The following is a 24,164-nucleotide window of genomic DNA, read 5'->3' as shown; positions in this document are numbered from 1 at the left end:
TTATTCTGTGGAGGCATTGGTTCACAAACACTTGCAGCTTTTGGCTATCTCGCGTTGCAGCATTCCATAAAGTAGGATTGATTTCACGTTTGTGTTAAATATTTTAAGCTTAACTCGACGAGAAAGAGTTTGAGAGCTCCAGACGATTTATGGCATAACAAGAGATTGTCTGGATTTTGTGGAGCGGTTGTTATTGGCCTCATTAGAGCAACATCGCCCTATTCAAGTTTTTCAATACATACATTTTCATGCATTGTTTTATTAACAAGTAAGGCTTTTGTTTTGATAATATTTATCCTCAGACCTGGTTCTTCCGTAATATTTGCTAGTTTTTGTAGCTAAGCTGTATTATCGTTGAAACTGTGTGTCATAATATAAATAGAGTCTGCGTAATATACGATGCTGAAGCTTCCATTTCGACCCCATATTATACCACCGCCATTCTGTATTGTCCTAGCTACAATGGTAGTGAAGTGGAGATAAGACTTAACCTAGGCGCATTCCACTACCTTCTGTAATTTTTTTGCTTAATTTCCTTCCAGGCAGTATATGGCAAGTTCCGATATCATACAGAATCTTAATAAGAGAAATAAGTTTCGTTTGAACACATTTTCATATTAAAGCACTCCATATGACATTGTGATCTAGTGTGTCAAATGCTTTTTCAAAGCATACAAAACAATGAAATAGACGGGATCCAGTCTGTTCATTTATCAGAGATTCGTCTGGAGATAATATCAGCTACTATTTTATTAATCATGCTGAGAAGTGTTAATCTTCTCCAATTGTTTTGATCCATGAGGTCGGCTTTTTTCAGGATATTTTCGATGTAGTGTCTCCATTTCGCAGAAGTCTGCGACGGAGAAAGAAAATTTGTGCATTAATCTGTGGATCTGCTTCATTTGGTGAACAAATTAAAAATTTCTCAAGTTTACTTAAATATCATACACAGCATTCGAAATGCCTGAGTTTCTTCTTTCTTAAATTCAGTTTCAAGTCAACTAAGTTACTGGCTTATAGTGTATAAAGTTACAAAAAACCTTTTCTCAACATTTTGGAGGTGTTTGGTAAATTTAAAAACAGATACTTCTTATACTTGATAACACCTATCAGGAAAATAATATCACTTCGCTGGTTATTTCTACTTCATTTTTGTTTGTATTATTTCAAAAAAAATTTTAAAACTTTTCCTTAAAATGTTTTTATTTTAGCTTTTGTTGATAAATTTTGAAAATAAAATGCCTCCAAAAGACCAAACTGGCTATACTGAGTGTACGTATGATTAATATTTAATTATGGCAAATTAAATATTGCACATACGTATTTATAGAATATGTTAGCGGGTTTTTCATGTCGGCATTGGCTTTGAATTTTGAAAATTGATTTAAAAACAAGTAAGAAAACTATATTCTCCTGTGCCAAATCTTATATACCCCAAGTATTTTTGGATATTTTTTTTTACTTTTTTCAAATTTTTTTTTAATTTTTTTTCAATTATTTTTTTAAATGTTTTTAAAATTTTATTTAATTTTTTTTTTTACTTTACTAGTGAAAAAATTGTTGACAAAAACATTTCGTTGATGAAAAAAAATTCGGGTTAAAATTTATTTTTCTCGCTTTAATAGCCTTATATACAATTTTGGAATGGACTTTGAAATATCTATCATAAGATATCCATAATGTCTATATTAATTTTTTTTTTATTTCATATTTTATTTATTGTATCTTCACAAAATAATGTGAACTATCAATAATTTGTTCAAATCTTAAATCTAAATATTATTTTTTATTTACGTCCCACCACAGTTGGACGAAAAATTATGTTTATCATCAGGTCTTATGAATGTTAATATTTCTCACATACCAAGGCGCTGCTGTTATCATTCGTAATATTTTATTTTGGAATCTTTGAATTTTTTCAATATTAGAAGCTGAGGCCCCTTAATTGAATTCCATAGCACCACATGGGTTTTATTATTGAGCTGTACAGCAAAAGTTTGCAATCTAAACTCAATCTCGAGTTTTTACCAATTAGCCAGTAAATTTGTAGTAATTTTAACTTCATTTGAGTCAATTTCGTATCTATATACTTTTTCCAAGTAAGACGTCGGTCTAGATGCAGACATAGATATTTAACTTCAGTTTGTTGAGGTATTATATGATTATTTATTAGGATTGGAGGGCACGATTCTCTACTCAATGTGAATGTAAGATGTATAAATTTTTGATCGTTTACTTTTATTCTCCATTGTTTTAACCACATTTCTATGTCGAGTATATGGTCTTGTAAAAGTACAGATGCTTCTTGGGGGTTTTCATGAATGGCTAGTATAGCTGTGTCATCAGCAAAAGTAGATATGTGGGTTGACTGTTTGTAGGCATATCACAAGTATATAGCAAATATAGGAAGGGACCCAGTATACTTCCTTGGGGTACGCCTGCTTCAATAGGCTGTGGTGAACTTATGAAGTCTCCCTCTTTAAGAACGAACTTTCGATAACTTAAATAACTTTCTAGAAGCTTGTGTGTGTTCACTGGTAAATATTGTTTTATTTTTATCGATAATCCTTCATGCCATACTTTGTCGAAGGCTTGCGAAACGTCGATGAAGAGTGGCAGGTTCACTATCCTTATATAATTTAGCCAAGGGTGCCGCTTTCGAAGACTTGGGACTTCGTGCCCTTTTTAATACTGTAACACACCGGTCCAATCCTACCTGCATTTGGGATTTATTATCTTTATTTAATGGTTGACTAATATTGGGTATAGCGCCGCTTAATGGGTTAATTTTAATTGTAGTAGATATTGCTAGCATACTCTCAGGCGTAAATAAAGTAATTGTATTTTTTGGTAACTCCAGATTAACAGCTGTTGGGTTTTCTTTTGTTTGACAATCATTAGTTGTTGACAATGAATTACTAAGTCTTTATTAATGACTTAGTAATTCAGATGTAGATCAAAAATAGGCCAAAAATCTAGGTTGTCCCGGGTTCTTCCTTATATTTCAGCCATTTGTGCGCCGATTTTCTCGATTTTAAATAGCAACCCAGCCGGAAGAATTCCGGAGATATTGATGTATGTAAGTTATTTGCGGGCTACGAAAAGTTGATGTCAACATTCAGACGGATATACGGATATGGCTATATCGACTCTGCTATCTATAACGATCCAGAATATATATGATCTGTGGGATCGCAAATGAAAAATGTAGAAATTACAAATGGTGAAGGGTATAAAACTGAAACCTGATTTTTTTTTTGGTTTTATGCTATGCATTTAGCTATGACGAAATCCTGAATGCAATTTTATCCAAATAAATGTAATTGAGAATTGCAACATTTGCGTATGAAAACTTTTACCCACAACTGAATATTTCTTGCATACACACATCAAAATGAACTTGTATAACCACATATTTATATATTTTCTAAATATTTGACCAAATTTGCCACAATTTGAAAATTACATTTAGACAACGAAAGTGGTCAAAAAACAAGTAAAAGGAAAAACGAAATAAAAAAAACACAGCTTTCATTATACTTTAATAGACAACATGTGTCACTCAGTTTCCACAGACAAAGACTTAGCTATTGAAGCTGCATTTACAAGTTAAGAAAATCTTAAAATCTTTTCAGTATTTTGAAATTAAAACACATATTCTAACATACACTGTCTTTTGTGTGGAGACAATTTTTTTTTAATATTCTGCCGGGATTTTATAAGATTTCCCGTTTGGTTAGTTGCGGAAAAAATATAATAAGTAGTAGTGCTATATTCAGCTGAGCCGAATCTTATGTACCCTTCACCACCAAAGTATAATTTAACAAAAATATTAAAAGTTTCTGAAACTATATCGGATATATTGTTGTATCAATCATTTATGTGAGTTATTTGGTGGCTTTGAAAAGTTTATTTCAACATACAAATCGACTCTGTAAGGAAAAATGTGGAAATTGCAAAACGAATGGCATATAGTATTTCCAGTCATGCTGAAGGGTGTAAAAAAAGAAAAAAACAAGAAAGAGAGCTATATTCGGCTGTGCCGAATCTTATATACTTTTCACCAAATTATACTTAAAAATATTTTTTTTTTAAATATTTTTATTTAAACAAAATCAAAATTTTTTTTTTAATGTTTTAACATTTTTTTTCTCCAAATTGTTTTTTTAATTTTTTTTAAAAAAAGTTTTTTCAAAAATTTTTTTTTTTAAATTTCTTTAATTAATTTTTTTGGAAAAAGAATTTAAGACAAAAAAAATATTTTTGATGAAAAAAAATTCGGGTTAAAAAATATTTTTTTCCGATTTTGACCCATTGTATGTCCAACTTACTATAGTCTTATATACGTCGTTGCAAAGGTCTTTGAAATATCTATCATTAGATATCCATATTGTCTATAGTTTTTTCCATATATCTCATCCATTTGTGGACCGATTTTCTCGATTTGAAATGGCGACCGAGCCGGAAGAATTTTGGAGATATTGATGTATGAATCGTGTATGTAAGTTATTTGGGGGCTTCGGAAAGTTGATTTCAACACACAGACGGACAGGGCTATATCGATTCCGCTATCTATAACGATCCAGAATATATATACTTTATTGGGTCGCAAATGAAAAATGTGGAAATTACAAACGGAATGACAAACTTATATATACCCTTGCCACTCATGGTGAAGGGTATAAATATGAACATTAAGCTCAATATCTCTATTACCGCAGCGTATATTTCAATGACAATGTGCTTTCGTCCAGAGCTGGTATTTATTCCCTTTGTGTGATTCCATTTTTTTCCACCTGCTTGCTTATTGTAATTTTTCTTCCTATGGCATGACGAAAGGTATGCAAAAACACTTTGAGATATCGGAGTAAGGTTGGAATAAAAATTTTAAATTTTTAGAAAAACGACAGCAAAAAATAAACTTTATTTTTTAAAAAGTCATGAGTTGAAATAAATCGATATATAATTCGAAATATTTCGTTGTATGGGATAAATTTACTGTGCCTTACCTTGTCCGAAAATCGCTTACTATTAATGCTTGTACAAATCTGAGGCGTTTCAGTTTCATTTAACAAAATCTAGAAAGTAATTTTTTATATTTTTTTTACCTTTACAAGGTTGTAACAGTATCTGTATGTGTGTACATTTGGGATTTTCATTAACAATAAAGTGCTTACACACAGAAAAACGGAAATTAACTTTTTCTTCCATTTTTTTTATATTTTCTCTGCATTAAATAGGTTTATATTTTTTTTTTTACTTTTTGTTTACAAAAATTGCTACTACTTATTCCAAAATTGAGAAACATACATTTTTACAATCTACACCAGCCACCCCAACGGTATAATAACTGAGTGTTGAAGTTTATTACTTGTCGTATTAAAGTTTTTACTGAATTGCAGGACAATTTCCTTTGATTTTTAAAAGATTTTCTTTAAGTTTTCTGTGCTCAGGAAAATGCACAACAGTTTTGTACCTAAATTGTCATATAAGATATAGTCTTAATAATCTTTTATGGTATAAAAGTTATCTGTTTTGGTGGTTGATGCAAAATTTCGCCTATTTACTGTTTGCCAAACATGACTTTAGGTCTAATTTGACCTTCAATACTTAATTTTATGCGTAAATATATATGTTTGTGGTTTAGTTTTGTATGATATGTTTATATTTTTAGAACTGCTGGCCGTTTTATTGTAACAATTTTTTTTAGTTTTTGTTAATTTGGTATTGTTAATTTGTTCATTAGTTATAAAGGAATCATAATATATACAATATTATCTGAAGATATAAGAGTCAAGTAGACAATTAAAAATACTGACTTTTTAAAACATGATATTGCATAAATTATCGCAAGTAATTGTTCAGTGGATTTCTTTTATAGCGTTCAAGCATCATTTCAGACATACGAAATCGTATTTCGCATCTTCCACTAGTATAGTACACAATTTCCCTGCAGAGTTTTGGAATTGCTGATTGAGTAGCTCTCAATTTTCATGTAGTAATCTAATTCTTAATCTCCAAACTTTTTTGACTGACCTGGGCAATTCTTGTCTTCCGTGTCAAAATTATCACTTCTGAACCGCACAAACCATCTCTCGTACATTGAAACCCATGAAACACATTCACCATAAGATACGGAGAGCAATCGGTATGCTTCAGCGCCTCTTATTTTGGAAATTAAAGAAGTAAAGTAAAACTTCCAGCATATGACGCTTTGTTGGCACAAACTTATTATTATTTTATTTTCTAAATTTTTAAAGTGGTTCGAGTATACATAATTTACCTGTTTCAAAGCCCAAACGATTTGTTTTACCGGGAAGCGAGGAAGAGAGCCATGTAGCTACATCCAATTGCTAGCTGGCATCGTTTTTGGTTAGATTTAGGGCGGTATCTGATCTCCTGTGAACCTTTAACTTTTTTTCTTGATTAATGAAAACATCTTTGGCAATTGCTTTTGCAAGGTCCAAGAATTTCACCACTCGCGTCATAATACTAACTAGCATAACCCGGTGCACTTCGCTACCCCTACCCTAGTAAAATTAAAAAAATATGAATGGAAATACGAAAATAACACATACAAAATTTGAGAATCACTCAATTACAGATCACTTGATATTCGAAAATAACTAACTAATTTTATATGGGGGATACCACTCAACTGCTCTGATCCCAACCATTTTTAAACTTTTTATGTAAATATCAAGCTTTACTTTAACTTTCCTTTATAAGGGAAGGGTCATTCCTACTAAGCCAACCATGCTTACCTAAACTTCCAACAGGGATCAGGAATAAATTCGCTTTTAGCTAACCTCCTTAGAATGGTAATAAATTTATTGATACAGAGTTTAAATTCTTTTAGAATTATAATTCTCCAGATATTCAAAAGTAATTATTTACTTTGCGCCATAACCACTAATGCAATCCCGACCATTTTCAGACAATCTGTGTAAAATGGTAAGAGGGCTATCCGGCAAAGTTTGAAGAACCATGCAATTATTACTTTGTATGGGAGCTCACTCACCTCCTTTTCTGACCTCTCTCATTTTGGGTGCTATGCCCTCTAATCTAATTCCGTCTATATTGAGCTAAACTCCGCACAGTAATAAGAAATTAATTCGCTAAAAGTTTAAACACTTTTACAATTATAGTTCTACAGATATTCGAAATTAATTATATACTTTGTATAGGGTGTGCCACGCCCACTATTATAAACCCGAACAATTTCAGCGAAACTATGCAGAATTTATAAAAGAGCCATTTAGACTAAGTTTGAAGATTCTTGCAATTATAGTTCACAAAATATTTAGAAATAACTATTTACTTTGTATGTGAGGCGACTCGCCAGTTTTTCCAACCCGTCCCATTTTTCATTCATGCAGTGATAAACCTTTGAAAATCGTCACAATTATCTACAATTACAAAAATGTTGATAAATTTAAAAATTGTTTATGCATGTGGGAGTTAGAAAATAAAAAAACACCTTCAAAATATATTTATTAAAGCGAATTTAAATTACTAAAGTCTTCTTCTTTGTTTTCTATAACAACTCTCACTTAAAACAGAGCGAAATCAATACTGTTTAATTGTTTCTCTTATTTATTTACAACAACAAATTGGACAAACACGCATTGCTTTGTTTAATTTTTAGCTTAAGGTTCACATGTACACGATTTTGCATATGTGGTAGTAACATCTTTAAACGCTTATAACTCCTAAGAAACTGAACCGATTTCAATAAAATATACATTTTGCACTTCTGTGAATAAATATGGTATATTTCTTGCCCAAATTGAATGTATAATGTGAGCGTAAGAGGGGTCTAAAGAAATCGACTTGCCTATTAATATTATGATACCCTCAAACTACTTCTAATTATAATTACCTCTTCATCTTAAAACCAAAGAATGTAGGACTGAAGTCTTATTTATAATATTCAGGCTTTAGGTACACTAATTTGTTCAAAGTAATTGTACCGGCCCTCAACAGTACTCGATGACGATAACAAGTAATATACGCTATTGGAGTGGGAGCTACCTCGACTGCTGGCACTAAACTTGCCTTTTAATAAGTCCCTGTTAAAAGATTTATTCATTCATTCCAACTACAATGCCTCTAATATGAGTCTTGTATTCTTATTTATCATCATTACCTCCCCTAGATGGGAGGTGGTATTTTATGCTCCTGCTGCCTTTCTTAGATGTGATAGCCTTTTTAGAGAACTTGTTCCCGTTCTTCGGTAAGGGCTTATCCATTCGTGCTTGACTGGACAGTGGATCGCACAAAAAAACTACATGGAAAAATAGTTCTTTAGTCTTACTATCCGTATGTGGAATAAGCTTCCTGCTGAAGTCTTTTCTGTCACATTCAATATAGGAAAACTCAAATCAAATGTCAACAACTACTTCTCCCTCTATCTTCATTCTCATTACCTATTTTCCTAGATCCAACACATTACATTACATGAGTAGTACTCAGCTTCTGTGTGTTGATCCAAGCACAAAAAAACTATATACTTTCTACTGTTCGCGAGCTACATAATTATTTCCAAAATAAAATTTTTCTAAACCAATGTGTATTATAGATGCATCAGAAATGGAAAACTTGACATTCTCTTACAAAATATATTATAGGCAATTAATCAACCGATCTATTTAGTCAATTCTGATCACAAAAACGAGAGAGTGTGAGCACAATAACGAGAATGTCTGATTGAATTGTTCCATGGACTGAAAACAGGTGTCTGCATGTCGTCCACATCTGTATCATCCAATTTAGGCAGAGTGAACTTTGCAGACTCACTTTCGAAGAACTTTGGTCCAATTGTTTTCATTCCAAAATCTGCACCAAATACTGATACGTTGTGGATGAATTTGTTTTTCAAAAATCTAATTTGGATCCACGTGGTACCTTCATACGAGGTAATATTGACTATTAATAAAGCCATCATGGTGACAATGTTCTTTACAGCTTAGGATGTTTTCAAACTGATATATTGCTCAACAACGAAAACCAGTTTTTCTCTCGAGTAATGCTTAATTTTAACTAATTCTAAACTATCAGCTGTCAAACCATACATAAACATCAATTACATTAAACACCCTAGATATCTGAAACATATCTGCTCTTATTATTACAGTGAGTATTCCCCTGTTCAGTCTGGTAAGTCCCTCTTCTATATGCCCGTTTCAAATTTGTCTTGTCGCCATTCGTCCTGACATTACTAACAATAGTTATCTTTTATCGATGTCATGGAAATCTCCCATCGTTCTATCTCAGTTTGTCTTACCCCTGTCGTACGTTTTATACTGTTCCGTTCCTACATGCACTTTGAGTAAAAATCTACCATAATTTGTTTTCGTGTCATATGGTAGCAATACCATCAAATTGCAATTCTAAACATAGTGAATTGCTTTTCTAAAGATTCATCAAAATCCACAAATAAATAAAAAATAAAATATTTCTAAAAATAAATGCATTTCCAAGCTCCATTGCCGAAGTGTTCTGCATTGCAATTACTTTGTACTATCCCTAATTTTAAGAACATCACTAATATATGCTTTAACAAACTATTCTATTCAATTAAGCGATTTTAAACATTATTAATTTACATATTTTTGGCAAATTGTTCTACAATTAAATAATGATTACTTTGTGGTGGCATTTAACGTTTGGCCGTAAGTGTAACATAAACTAAATTTGCATTAAGGCAAAATTGTGTATCACTAATATTTTATGGTAATTAAATAGCAATAGAGATGGTTTTAGTTGAAAGCAAATTGTATATAGATTTAACAATATAAACAATACATAATATAAACATAATAGAATATTTTTAAAATAATTTTTGAAGCTAAATATACAAATAGTTTAATCAAATCATTATCTAAGTCACATTTATATGAAAATTCAGCAAAAAAAAAAACTTATTTCGATTTTTCCTCTAGTTATACTGTGGAATGTAAAAGTGCTACCCTGTTGAATTTACAAATTATTATCTCTGTGGAATTAAGTTATGATGAGTAACTAAATATATAATAACTCCAAACTTTTCTTAATTATAATTCCGCAATAATATAATAATATATTAAAATAATACTAAAATTTAATAATTCGTAAAAATATTATCCGTAAAATTTTACTGTAAGTCCCTAAACACACCAAAACGGTATATTCAACCAGAAAGTCAGAAATAAGACATAACAAAAGAGAGCCGAGGATTAATTTCGCATTTATTAAGAATTTTATTTTAAAGAACGTTTTAGGTATAAAATGTATTCTGCAAATTTATGCAAAATGTTACGGAAAACATTTATGTAGAATATGTTAACCCTCTAAATCCTCAAGGCATGGATCTTTTTTGTCCTTCTTTTAAAAAAGAGCAAAAAACTCCATTAAAACAGGGATTTAAGGGGTTAAAATGTTCCGCAAAAATATTATCCGTGAAATTTTACTATAAGTCCCTGAATACATCAAAACGGAAAATTCAACCAGAAAGTCAGAAATAAGAAACAAAAGAGATCTTACGGTTAATTTAGTATTTATTAAGAATTTTATTAGTTTATTCATTAAAATTTAACAAAAAATTTAATTTAATATTTTATGGAAATCTTTTCCCAATTCACAATTGGTGTCGTAGCGTTGTATCGTTGTATGTCGTAATTTTTTTTATTAATGACTTGTTTTTGTTTCGAAAAATTTGTTTGAAAAATATTTATGACATACAATGCTACAACACTACGACATCAATTGTGAATTGGGCAATTGAATAATTTTGAAATTGAATATCGTTACGGCAACTGTATAAAAATAAAGTAATAATGTTCTTAGAAAATTTGCTAAGTCCTCTAAAGAACTCAAAATAAGCAATAGAAAATATGGTGCCAAAAGGAAGTTACCAACGCACAATTTCTAAAATTTATTTAGACAGGTCAACAAATTAAGAAAAAAATTTATCATTTTAAAATTTGTTTCCAAAGTGTACCTTAATTTTTCAATATTGGCTGTCATAAGTAAATTCGTGTGCCGTTTCATCGTCGTATAAATACATTTCTGTAAACAAATTGATTATAACAATATTTCCTCATCGCGAAAAAGTTGTTGCAACGACCGAAATGTGTTTTGTTACGCTTGTGGTGAAGACATAGTCAAAAAATTTGGAAAACCTATAATAGACTTATTGATGAGAAACACGTATTTCAGTTATTTTAAGTTGGAGATTAAGGCCCGTGGATTACAAACATTATGTTTAACGGGTGTAGTGAACATTCACGATACTTGAGAAGTGGTAAAAGTAGTCATTTTGAGGTTTTTTGTACCTATGATTTTGACAGACCCTAAAAACTGCTATTATTGCGTTGTTAAATTACATTGTATTCAAAAAACTTGAAATACACATCCTAATTTACAGTCAGCTTAAAGTCCTGTAATATATTCAGATCACTTACAATCTCATATGAATCCACGTCAGTTTTGTCGGACACTGAGAGATGGTAGAATATATTTCGCTTTTTTCGCAAGACCTTTCGGAAAAAGGATCTGAGCTGTAATTATCTATAAAAGAATTTCATCAATTTTTTAGCTAATAAAATTATTTAATCTTTTGTAGTGACATTTTTTTAGTTCAGAAAATTATTTAATCTCCTGTAGTCACATTGATGACTCTCAAGCTACAAAGCTGGTTAATGAAGATTGTTTGTGGACAGCTCCAAGCGAGGTTTAAAGTGTGTATTACTAGATATTGGTAATAAACTCCCAGCTATGCCTATTGCTTACTCTACGAAATTAAAGGTGGAGTATCAAAATGTAGATCTTATTTTAAAAAAATTCAGTACACGGGTCACCAATGTGGCCTTTCGTTCGATACTTTCCTTTCCTTTCGATCTTCTCAAGGACTATTTACATTTTAAAATTCAACTCATTGGGATTATAAATGGATTTTTGGAGTTTTTTCATAAAATGTGAGACCCAAGGTGATATGTAATTTTGGTAATTAAGTGTTAAGAGCATTACTTATAACTTTGGTATCTTCGGTGACACCCACTGAAATTTTTCGTCAAAAATTTTCGTGAAATATTTTAATCCTATTTGAGAGGAGCTAGAGGGTTAATATCTTCCACAAAAATTATCCTTATATAATTCCATAATATAACTCTGACAATAACAATTCTCTCAGACAAACAAATTTTTTTCATTTAGTTAATGCTCCCATTGATCAAAAAATTAAAAATTTGACCCACTGTCAGACCAGAAGGACAGATGGATGGGCATATGAGTTTGATGGTTTTTGTCTCTGCTGTAAAATATGTAAAACTCCTGCACACTTAGTTAACGAAATATTGTTTTGGAAATAAAGTTTTTTGCAAAAATATAAGAAAAAAATTGCCATTAAAGCAAAAAAAATAATAATTTAAAACTTTTGAACCAAGTAGCCATCAACATGTTAATTCACTTCAATAGGTAACATGAATATTAACAGTTGTGTTAATCTTTATTAATAATTAAATACAACCTTCGTGTGGTCACTATGATAGTAATTGTATTAAATTACGGTTTATTCAGTCGTTAAACAAAGTAAGTATTGATTTTATTGTATCTGGAATGACGATATTATAAATGAAATTATTATAAGCCTAATTAATTGGAATGGAAATTCAATGTCTATTTAAATGTGGTGATTATTGTTAAATAATTGATTTTTTATATGAGGGAACACAAAAGTTTTGGGGATACTCTGAAGTATTTCGTTCAAAATTAAAAAAAAAATAAAAAATCTTATATCCTAGATTATTTATCTTTCATCTCTGTTAAATAAATTTTAAATTTTTTTTCACATTTCCCTAAATTTTCTCTACATCTAGTGTCATAGTCTTTATTACCAATTTTTTTCTTATAGTTAAAAAATGTGAACTTTTATTTTATACAATGTTCACACAACATAGTTACCATATTTTGTATTACATATTTCATGTTGTTTTCTATATATTTTATTAAAGTTTATTTTTTTTTTTGCTATTTTTCAATTTTAGAGATGGTTTATCTCACTCAGCACATCCAATGTCTGAAATGAAAAAATTGGAAATCATGCGCAACATTACTGATTTGCTTGGTCGAACATTTTCATCGCAATTTGTATTTCCGGTATTAGGACATGAGGATGGTACAACAACGAATTTCCGGCACATGGGCGAACTGTGGCGACATTGGCTGCCAACTGAAGCATTGCATACATTTGAAAAAGGTAACGAAATTCTATATATTAATTTGTATACAAAATACTAGTTGTTAGTTTAGTTTTATATATAGTTTTTTATTTATTTTTTTATTCAGCAAGGTAAATATTTGTTGATAAATACACACACTCATACAGAATTCACTTAAACAATGAATGTGTACATATGTATATTAGAGTGACAATCAGTTGTATGGAAAAAAATTTTTGTTAAAATTTTGAAGAGTGCCGGGTGGAATATTGTGACACTAGGCCTAAATGTTAAGTGCTGAAAATTTGAGCCAAATCGGGCAACGATTTCTGGACGCGCATCGAGGTCAAAGTTCAGATATATGCAAAATTTTACTGTTAATATGGAATAAATAGGTGAAACTCGTTAACTTTCTGCATTGTTTTCTGGAAATATGTAGATTTATTTATATTAATGAATATTACATTAAAAAAAAAGTTTTGGAAATTAACCCTGTATCTCCTTTGGTTCAAAATGACCCAATACTGTATTATCGCCAAAATTAGAGAAAAATGCAAATTTTTCAGTTTTTGAAAAAATTTTGCTACTAAATAAATACTTTTGCAATTGAATGTAAAAGAATCGAAATATGTACGTAATTATCGTTGTAATGAGATATAAATGACAAAATTTGATTAAAAAATTTCAAAGTTATTACAAATTCGCCAGACCATTAACGTGTTTCAGGCCAATTGAACAAAAAATTTAGGAAAAAAATTAAGATATTTCGAGAAAAATTAAAATAAAAGCTCATTTTTACTTAAAATATGTCCATATTTACTTGTATATGAGTTTTTGTCTTCGTAGGATATCGTTAACCTATTCGCAGGTAAGGCCAAAAAAAATAATTTTTTTTAACGGCTGTTTCAAAACTCCATTTTCAAATTTTTAAAAATTTTGTTAAACAAATTTCAGATTTTTTCGATCATCACATTGGGGTTTATTGAGATCAAAATAGGGAATAAAAATATGAAAAAATTATATCAATACCTCTTACAGTTTTTCCGTACCTGCGATTTAAATTTAGCGCTTTTCAAGAAAAACTAATTTTTTGTCCATATTTAGGCGAATGAGTCCAATTTCCATACTGTTATAAATTTTAAGTAAAACCTATTCATAATTTATAGTCCTTGTAATTTTAAATATGTTCTGAAAGTTTTACTAAAATCGGAAAACGATAACCTTTGAATCGTGAAGGTCAAAGGTCAAATTTTTCAATATTTGGAATTTTTCATGGAGAGATAGCGAAATGTTATATATTTTTGGGCCGATTTTCATGAAACTTGAGGAAAATATATATTGGTGTCTAGCATTTACAACAACAGTGCAAAAATGGATTTTAACCTTTAAGAGGACTTGGGGTCAAAATGGTTGTGTTTTTCGTGATTTTAAAAGTTGAGGGTAATTTGAACCCCAAGTGCTGCTAAGGGTTAATTTCCATTTTTGTGCTGTTATTTTAAATTCTGGACTTTATGTTATATTTTCCTTAAGTTGCATTAAAATCGGCCCAAAAATATATAACATTTCGCTATCTTTTCATTAGAAATTCCAAATATTGAAAAATTTGACCTTTGACCTTCACGATTTAAAGGTTATCGTTTTCCGATTTTAGTAAAACTTTCAGAACATATTTAAAATTACAAGGACTATAATATTATGAATAGGTTTTACTTAAAATTTATAACAGTATGGAAATTGGACTCATTCGCCTAAATATGGACAAAAAATTAGTTTTTCTTGAAAAGCGCTAAATTTAAATCGCAGGTACGGAAAAACTGTAAGAGGTATTGATATAATTTTTTCATATTTTTATTCCCTATTTTGATCTCAATAAACCCCAATGTGATGATCGAAAAAATCTGAAATTTGTTTAACAAAATTTTTAAAAATTTGAAAATGGAGTTTTGAAACAGCCGTTAAAAAAAATTATTTTTTTTGGCCTTACCTGCGAATAGGTTAACGGTATCCTACGAAGACAAAAACTCATATACAAGTAAATATGGACATATTTTAAGTAAAAATGAGCTTTTATTTTAATTTTTCTCGAAATATCTTAATTTTTTTCCTAAATTTTTTGTTCAAGTGGCCTTAAACACGTTAATGGTCTGGCGAATTTGTAATAACTTTAAAATTTTTTAATCAAATTTTGTTATTTATATCTCATTACAACGATAATTACGTACATATTTCGATTCTTTTGCATTCAATTGCAAAAGTATTTATTTAGTAGCAAAATTTTTTCAAAAACTGAAAAATTTGCATTTTTCTCTAATTTTGGCGATAATACAGTTTTTGGGTCATTTTGAACCAAAGGAGATACAGGGTTAATTTCCAAAATTTTTTTTTTAATGTAATATTCATTAATATAAATAAATTTACATATTTCTAGAAAACAATGCAGAAAGTTAACGAGTTTCACCTATTTATTACATATTAACAGTAAAATTTTGCATATATCTGAACTTTGACCTCGATGCGCGTCCAGAAATCGTTGCCCGATTTGGCTTAAATTTTCAGCACTTAACATTTAGGCCTAGTGTCACAATATTCCACCCGGCACTCTTTGAAATCTAAAAAAAAAAAATCGGCTGTCACTCTAATGTATATATGGATGTATATTGGTGGTTAAAGTTAAACTACTAATATATACAAACATTTATATTTAAAGGTCATCTGAAAAGCTACTTTTTAAATCTGGGAACTTTTAAATAATTTAATTTAATAAACAAATTACCTGTATTGGATTAAGGTCCTTAATATGTGTCTGCTGAACTCTGCAGTTGGCTGATTGGCCTGGCATCAAGCCACGCAAATTGGGGCAAAATCAAAATTTTTGGGAAATAAATCTGGCATTTCGAAACGGTTGGATCGATCGGGATAATATTTTGTGTGGGCGTAGACAAGGACCATACAAATGCTGCGGAGGTGGCGCTATGGGGGCTTAAAGTAGGGTACCTTCGACATGTAAATTTTTAAATACAAGTAATTTTTTCTATCCGATTTCAAAGATTTTTAACAGAAGTGTCGGTAAAAAATTACTAAAATGCATCTTAGACTTCTTTGGCGAATATCTCAATGTCAAATCGAATTCATTGAAACATATTTCGCCAACATTATTTTTATTTTAATGAACTTTTAAACTTACCCTCGTATATATACAAAATATTTGTATGTTAAAGTAAGTTTGTATAGATACATATATACATATACTGTGAATGAAGTTTACATTTTTGCTGGTGTTGTCGTTTGCATTGCATTTTTTTATTGCTTTTGCTGCTGCTGTTCTTGCTGTTGTTGTAGCTATGTGTGTTTTTGTTGTTGAGTGTTGAAGTCAGCATCTACGGTTAAAAGGTATTCAATTGCAAAGTGCCTTTAACGGAAATTGATTTTGTGTATTGTATGCTTCATGTACTACGTACACACACATACACTCAGTCAACTTACATTTTCAACAAAAAAAAAACTAAAAAAAAATTGGAGAGAAAAAACTTTCTTAAGAATATTTCAAAGATTTGGTAAATTTGATAACAAATGAACAGAATGCAACTTTTTAAAGTGTTACGAATTATATTTACTTTAAGTTGTATGGCAAATTTTGAATACAAATTTGTGTGGAACAAAATTAAAGTAGTGGGTTTTTAATTAAAATTAGAAAAATTTTAAGTAAATTTAAAAATATATCTGTAGCCGAATGGATAAACTAGTTAGCTAATTACACTGTCAAACAAATTGAGACTTTTTGAGTGGCACTGAATAGCGACCCTATAATTAAGAAATGGCGCATTCAGCAGATATTATTTGTAGAATAAACTTATAGTCCTGCTGGACTGATTTTTTTATAGTGGTTCAAATAAGACTAAGTAAGAATAATTGACTTGTTTTTGAATAAAATTTTAAGAAAATTTATCAAAAAAAAAAATCTGAAAATGTGCAATATCTTTGAAGGACTGAGTTTTAAAAGTGAAATATTTTTGAATCTAATTGAGATATTGACTTGAAATTTTTTTTGTAAGACCAAAATTAACTTGTCCAAACAAAAAAAAATAGTTCGGAATAACTGTGGATCAAATTGGTCCTAATATTTGCAATCCTATTAAAATTTTGATACAAATTTTAGTTTTAGAAACTCTATAAATAATTAATATATAATAAAATCTTTATTAACGAAACTTAATGACATTTTCAACGTTTTTTAAATTTATCATTCTAAATAAAAAAGTGTAATAAATCTTGTCAAATGGTCAAAGAGAATCCCAAAATTCCTAAAAATTGGAGCGAAAATCCCAAAAATGGTATTTTTTTTACAATTTTTCCCATAGGAACCACATTTCTCTCGGGGCTGGGAAAATGCTTTGGGGATAAATAAATAACACATCAATTTTTCTAAAACTGCTTCGAGTTTTTTGATCCCAGCTTTGGGATTTTGAAATGTGGCCCAATGTTGAAATTTGGTAAAAAATATGTCAATTTCAGAAGGGCGTAAAGCCGACATATTCGAAAAATAGAACATATTTTTTATACCAAAACGTAAAATTGTTATATGTTCTTAAAGAAAGTTTTTTTAATAAAAAAAGAGTTAAGTTTTCGACCAAAAAACAGCTAAAAATTACTACTTTTTTTAATTTTTAAATTGAAAATCGTTTATTTTTAAATTCGTAATCAATATTGCTCTAAAATCTTTTGTATATTATATTTAGTTATCTAACTAACAAAAAAAATTCGGTCCAAAATATGCCCTATATTTTTAAAAAAGGGGGACCAAGGTATGGCAAAATTTTAAAACTTAAATTTTGAAATGCCTATAACTTGGAAATTATAAGAGATAAATAGCACACGCATGCAAGTTTTCAAGTCCTAGCCGAACGCTATACAAATCTTTGAAATCGGATGGGACATTTTACATGTCGAAGGTACCCTGCTTTGAGCCCCCATAGTCCCGCCCTGGAGCATTTGTTGGTTCCAGTTTAATAAGTTAAACTCGAATTCTCCTTGGCTAGGTCCACGTCAAATTTTATTCCGATCTGACTAGCCGTTTAGAAATACTGTGCATCTATAACTTACGATAAAATAACTCGTACATGGAGCAGAGAGTTAGCAGCTAGACTATCAAATACAAGCAAATAATTTGTCGGTTCGATTTCCACACAAGGCAGTATTTTTTCTATTTTTTTAACCTGCTTATAACTGAGCTGAATGTAAGTACATTTATGACCCAAGTATGACCCATGAATTCTTTGAAATCTCGAATAAAAATAACTAGCTATTCAGTAAAATAATAAGTAGTTTTCAGTTTGATCCAATATTACTAAACAAGTAAAATTTTTGCTGCTGGCTACAAAGCAATTTTACTATCACGCGTAGTAAATGTGTAGGCAATAAAAACTCAATTTTTGAAAAACATTTTCCCTGTTTTAGGAATTTTGGTATTTGAAAACAAAAACTGCCAAGAATTATAATGCCATTGATTTAAGAATATTCGGATCTATATTATTTTTAAATTTTGGGCGTTACAAACATCTGCATAAACGCATTATACCATCCCCAATAAGGTGTAGGGTATAAAAAATGTCGACCCTCTTTAGACCCGACATATCTAAAAAACTAAAAAAACATCGAGTAAAATTAAAAATAAAATAAATAAACATAAATATCACTTGAACTAAAACAGATAGGAAACATATGTATGCAGATTTTTTTTAGACCTTATGAAGGACTATTCACGCTTTAAATTTCAGCTCATACGGATCATAAATGGAATTTACGCGATTTTTAAATTTAAAAATTGTGAGACAAAAGGGGGCGTGTAATTTTACTAATTCAGCATAAAGAGCTTTACTTACAACTTGGGTATCTTTAGTGACCCTCACTGAAATTTTTCGGCATTATTTTCTCGAAAAAAGGGTCAAATTGACCCTAAATAGGGGGGAAAGAGGATTAAGACCTTCCACAAAAATGGTCCCCATAAAATTCAACAATATAACTCTGACTATAAGAATTCTCTCAGACATTAAGTTACATCATTTTATTTTATATATTATAATGATTCCTTCGAACAAAAAACTTTGACCGACTATAAAAAAAAAATTCTGGCCAGCTGGACTATGCTTTTTCAGAATCACTTGATTTTTTATTCGATTCGAAATTTTAAGTTTTTAATATATTGCCTCCAGTTTACTTCTAGTTTTTCGTAATAAGAGAATTTTTTTGGAGAAACTCGAGGAACTAACAACACTGCCTCCTTTTTCAATTATAATTTTTTTAAGTACGAGACAATTTTAGGAAAACTCAAAGAACTAAATTTTACTGACTCCTTTTCACTTATCATATTAGTAAATAGCTACCGAGCCAAGCCGGATCGGTCATCTAGTATTGAAGAAAATGTAAGTCCATATTGCGACTTGCAATTGAAGGCAATATAAAATGATATAAAGAGCTGCAATTAGAAGAAGTGTAAGATCATAATACTAACAACTATTAAAGACAATCTGAGACCATGCTTAAACTTACATTTGAAGACAATGCAATACCATAAAAGGAAATATTATTAAAGGCAATGTAAGGCGTATAAACCCTTGCGATTTAATGCAATGTAACATCATAAAAAAATTTACGATTGAAAGTAGTGTAATACCGAATATATGGCCTGACATTAGGCCATATACAGTTCAATGGTTAAATAAAAAGTAAAACCAAATATAGAGCTACTATTGAATTCAGTGTTAGATCACGTGAAGACCTAAAATTGAAGGCAATGCCCTACGACCTTCTATCGAAGCTAGTGTAATACTATAAAAAGGCTTTAAATTGAAGCTAATTAAAGACAGATAAATTTAACTTAATATAACATAAGCTGTAGTCATTACTAGTGTATGTTGTTCCAACTTGTTCTCCTGTACCTGCTTCCTTGTTTATTTTCAATATAGTTTTGTGTCCGTTTACCTTACCTAGTTTACTTACATCATGTTATTGATTACCTGAGATTGGCTAGAGACTTTGAACTGTACAATTCATAGCAAATATGCTAGACTTTAATAAAATTCTCATATTTTATGTAGGCATCTTGTGTCGTAATTCCAATATGATGTTTTCTTTTCAAAATAAACAAAACAACGCAAACATATTGATATAATAAGAAAATGACCATAAATAATAAATGCTTCATTCTCTGACAAATAACAACAATAGTAGCAGCAGCAATAATAAAACAAAAACAATAATCGAAAATTGTAAACAAAATTCACGTGTGAGCAAAGAAAAAAAGTTTACTGTTGCTAAAATAACATCAAAAAAAGGAAGGAAATAAAGAAAACAATTTGAGCATACTGCTCACACAGGAGCAACTTGGGTAGACTTAGTAATACAAATCTACTACTAAAAAAAACATAAAAACTTAGCAATACACAATAATACAATAACACACGCCTCAACATAAACTGTATTGTTTTCTGTAAATTTCATTTTCAATTTAAAATTCAATCTTATTTGTTCAGTTTGTTTACTTATTTGTTTTCTTTCCTATCTTCCTTCCTTTCTTACTGCCTGCCGCCTTCAAAAATTCATTCCTTTAACCAAAACATCTGTGTCTTCATCATCATATTGCTCTTTATTCTCAAATGTACTATAATGTTTGTATTGTCTTTTGCAATATTTTGCAGGTGGCTACTATTCCATTGAGCAAACAAAAAGTCGTCTTCGTATTATAGCATTGAATACAAATTTCATGCGGCATGATCCAAAATATTCCCAAAGTCATTTGGCAGCCGTACGACAACGTATGCCTTCAAACACAATGAACTCGGGCGGCAGCATGGGCGGTGGAGGTGGTGCTGGTGGTGGTGGTGGCACGGGCTCTGATTCAACAGAATACAAAAACTATTATTACCACCATAACAATATGCATCAACATCATGGACATGCTAGTGATTGGTCATCATCCGGACATGGTTATGGCTATAATAGTCATCATCGTGGCATAAATGTTATGCCGGGGGGAATGCATTACAATACAAATGGTTTGGATGGTGGTGGACGTGTCAGTGCATTGTCTGAATTTGAAAATCAAGATACGGAAAAACAATGGATATGGTTGGAAGATGTTTTATCTAAATCAAAAGCCAACAAAGAAACGGTAAGTGATTTTTAATTAATATCATTAGTTAGCAATAATTTATGAATTTGAAATATATCCATTTTAAGGCAATTGCTTGATTGATTCCAATTGATGTGTTCAATTGGGATTGCAGAGGCATTAGTTGTAATTTTTAATAAGGTGTTTTTTGAGATAGAAATATTGTTTTGACTTGAAGGAAAATTTTAGATTTCTTTGTAAAAATTCAAATCTTACTTAAGTTTTCTTTAAAATTCTTTTCTCTCAATTTTAATTAATGAAGCTCATGAAATTATATTAAAGAAATCATATCCTTCACGAATTTATTTTGACTTCTAAAGGCAATTTAAAACCATACAAAATTACCTACGATTGATGACAAAAAGACCAATGATTGAGGGAAATTTAAGACCATATTAAGACATTCGATTGAAATCAATACAAGAACATACAAAGGTTTGAAGACAATGTAAGACCATAAAATACTAATGATTGAAGGAAACTTAATACCATTTAAATATCTACTATTGTAGATAATATAAGACCAATGATTGACGGAAGTAGAATACCATATAAATACCTTTGTTTCTAGGCAATGTAAGACAATAATAGACCAATGATTGAAGAAAATTTAATTCCATATAAGGACCAACGAGCGACGTCAATGTAGGACCATATAAAGACCTATGATTGAAAGAAATTTAAAGTCTTATAGAGACCTCCGATTCAATATAATAAAAGATCATAAAATAGATTGGCCAATGTTATGACGTGAATATTGTGAAACGTATAAACCTACATCGATTATGATGGCTGGGGCATGTTGTGCGAATGAATGACAATGATCCTTTAAAAAATCCTTCGAATATGTCCGCGATGAAAGACGCAGAGAGGTCGACCAAATCTCCGGTGGAAACATAAAGTAGAGGAACAAGAAGCGCAGAAGATCGAAGGTCATGGAAATCTATTTTATATACGGCTTAAAATTCAAATGGATTAAAAAAATGTTAGGTTAGGTTGAGCAGCAATGAGCCACATATCCATTCCGGGCTTGCACATATGTCCATCTCCATTCTCATAAGTCTAAAACCATTGTCGCACAGTGGCGCCTGTAGATCAACTGAGGTTGCAGAAATTGCGTGTGCCCCAACAAAATAATGAATAAAGCTATTTTACAGGAAATTGTCCAATGAACTCTAATAATCTACTCTTATTACAATCAGATTGTTTGTTCAGAAGATATAGCAATTCAAAGTGTACTGATTTTCAGTATTCAAAAAACATATTTAGGTAATTTGGTCCGCTTTGAGATACAGTATCTCGAAAACTAGGTAATGGATCGTCACTATTTTTCTTGATAATATTGATAGATATATTTATTAAGGAAAGAATAAAAAAATATACTGTTTCCTTTGTATGTGTACAGGTAAATTGATATTTGCCAACTATCGAATTGTTTAATATTTCTCAACTTCTATACTTACCATATTCTCAAAATAAGTTCTTTAATTCCTTTACCTGATGCAAAAATTTTTAGCTGCCCGTCCTTGCCCTTTTTTTGCTAGAGGTAAAATTTTGAAAAAAGACATGGTTCTAAAAATGTGTTGCATGCATCTTTGGGTAATTTGTGACATATAACTGTGAAAAAAAATTTCAAAATAAATTTAAATCTTTTTTGGAATATTTTATGAAAAATTTAAAAATAATTAAAAAAAAATGTTAATGTTTAATGTATAAAAACTCAACAATTTTAAAAAATATGTTATTGTACTTCCCATAAAATTGATTTTTCCTAAAATGTGAACTTTGCTAACCCATTAGTTGACACCTAAAAGATGTAGAACCTTTTCCAAACAATAATTTCATAGGCTAATCAAATATCTATCATATGCTTTTTAAATTTTTTGATTATCTCTTTTGGTTCAGCAGTTATGATTTTTGCAACAAAAAAACTCAAATGGTGCCACTGTGCGTCGCACTTTGGTTTCAAATGGCATAAAAGTGTGAAAAAGTTTTTATAAAAAATTTTGGTATAGGGTAAAAGTAGATAAAATTCTACATCACTATAGTAATAATCAGTCAACAAAGTTGTTTACTTTCTTTTCAGTGAGCGGTCAAAGTTAGCAAATTATTGCTGTTTTTAAAAAAAGTGAAAAAATTGAAAATTTTTACAATTCAAGGTATTATTTTTAGTACTAAATCTATTAAAAGTAAATTTTTTATAATGGAAGTTTTAAGACCAGGTGTTAAAGTATAAAGTAAATTTTTTTTTAATAAAAATTGTGTGTACAGTGGTGGCCACCAATTTAAGAAAAGACTTGCTCAAGTAAACTTGAAATGTGTGAACCAGCTCTAAGAGGGTGTGATCCAGCACTAAGAGTTTTAATAATAAAATATGTTTCTAATATACAGTGGTGGCCACCAATTTAAGACAAATACTTGAATTTTTTTCATCAACTGAATTTTAAGTGCGATAGAGCCAAAATAAAAGGACCTATAGGGTATGAAATTTATTATTAATGTTTCTAGTTTCTGACAATGGAACTAAAAATGCGAAATTTGGTCCGAATATTTTACAATAATAAAATTATAATGATATAAATGTTAGAAAATATGTTTATTTAAAAAAAAAATTTTTGTCAAGTTGTAGACAAATTTTATGTGTTCATGGTGAATTTGAAAACACACTTGTGTGTTAAAACAGTCCTCATGCATACGTATTTGTGGAAATATTTGAAAAAATAATTGACAATTATATGGAATTTAGCAAACAATTTTTGTCTTAAATTCCTGGCCACCACTGTATATATTTTTAATAA

At 30.1% G+C, this 24,164-nt stretch overlaps 1 protein-coding gene across 1 annotated transcript in view; it reads left to right on the top strand.

Moving 5' to 3' along the window:
* LOC135955466 (uncharacterized) overlaps positions 1 to 24,164 on the top strand; it is a 44,028-nt gene that overhangs the window by 19,568 nt on the left and 296 nt on the right. The window contains exons 4-5 of the mRNA XM_065505817.1: positions 13,026 to 13,237; positions 20,894 to 21,366. Of these exons, the coding sequence (XP_065361889.1) occupies positions 13,026 to 13,237; positions 20,894 to 21,366 (685 nt within the window). The remainder of the gene's footprint in view (positions 1 to 13,025; positions 13,238 to 20,893; positions 21,367 to 24,164) is intronic.

This window comes from Calliphora vicina, chromosome 3 (assembly GCF_958450345.1).
Source record: "Calliphora vicina chromosome 3, idCalVici1.1, whole genome shotgun sequence".
Classification (NCBI taxonomy): domain Eukaryota; kingdom Metazoa; phylum Arthropoda; class Insecta; order Diptera; family Calliphoridae; genus Calliphora; species Calliphora vicina.
This window is presented reverse-complemented; position numbering and strand designations above follow the sequence as displayed.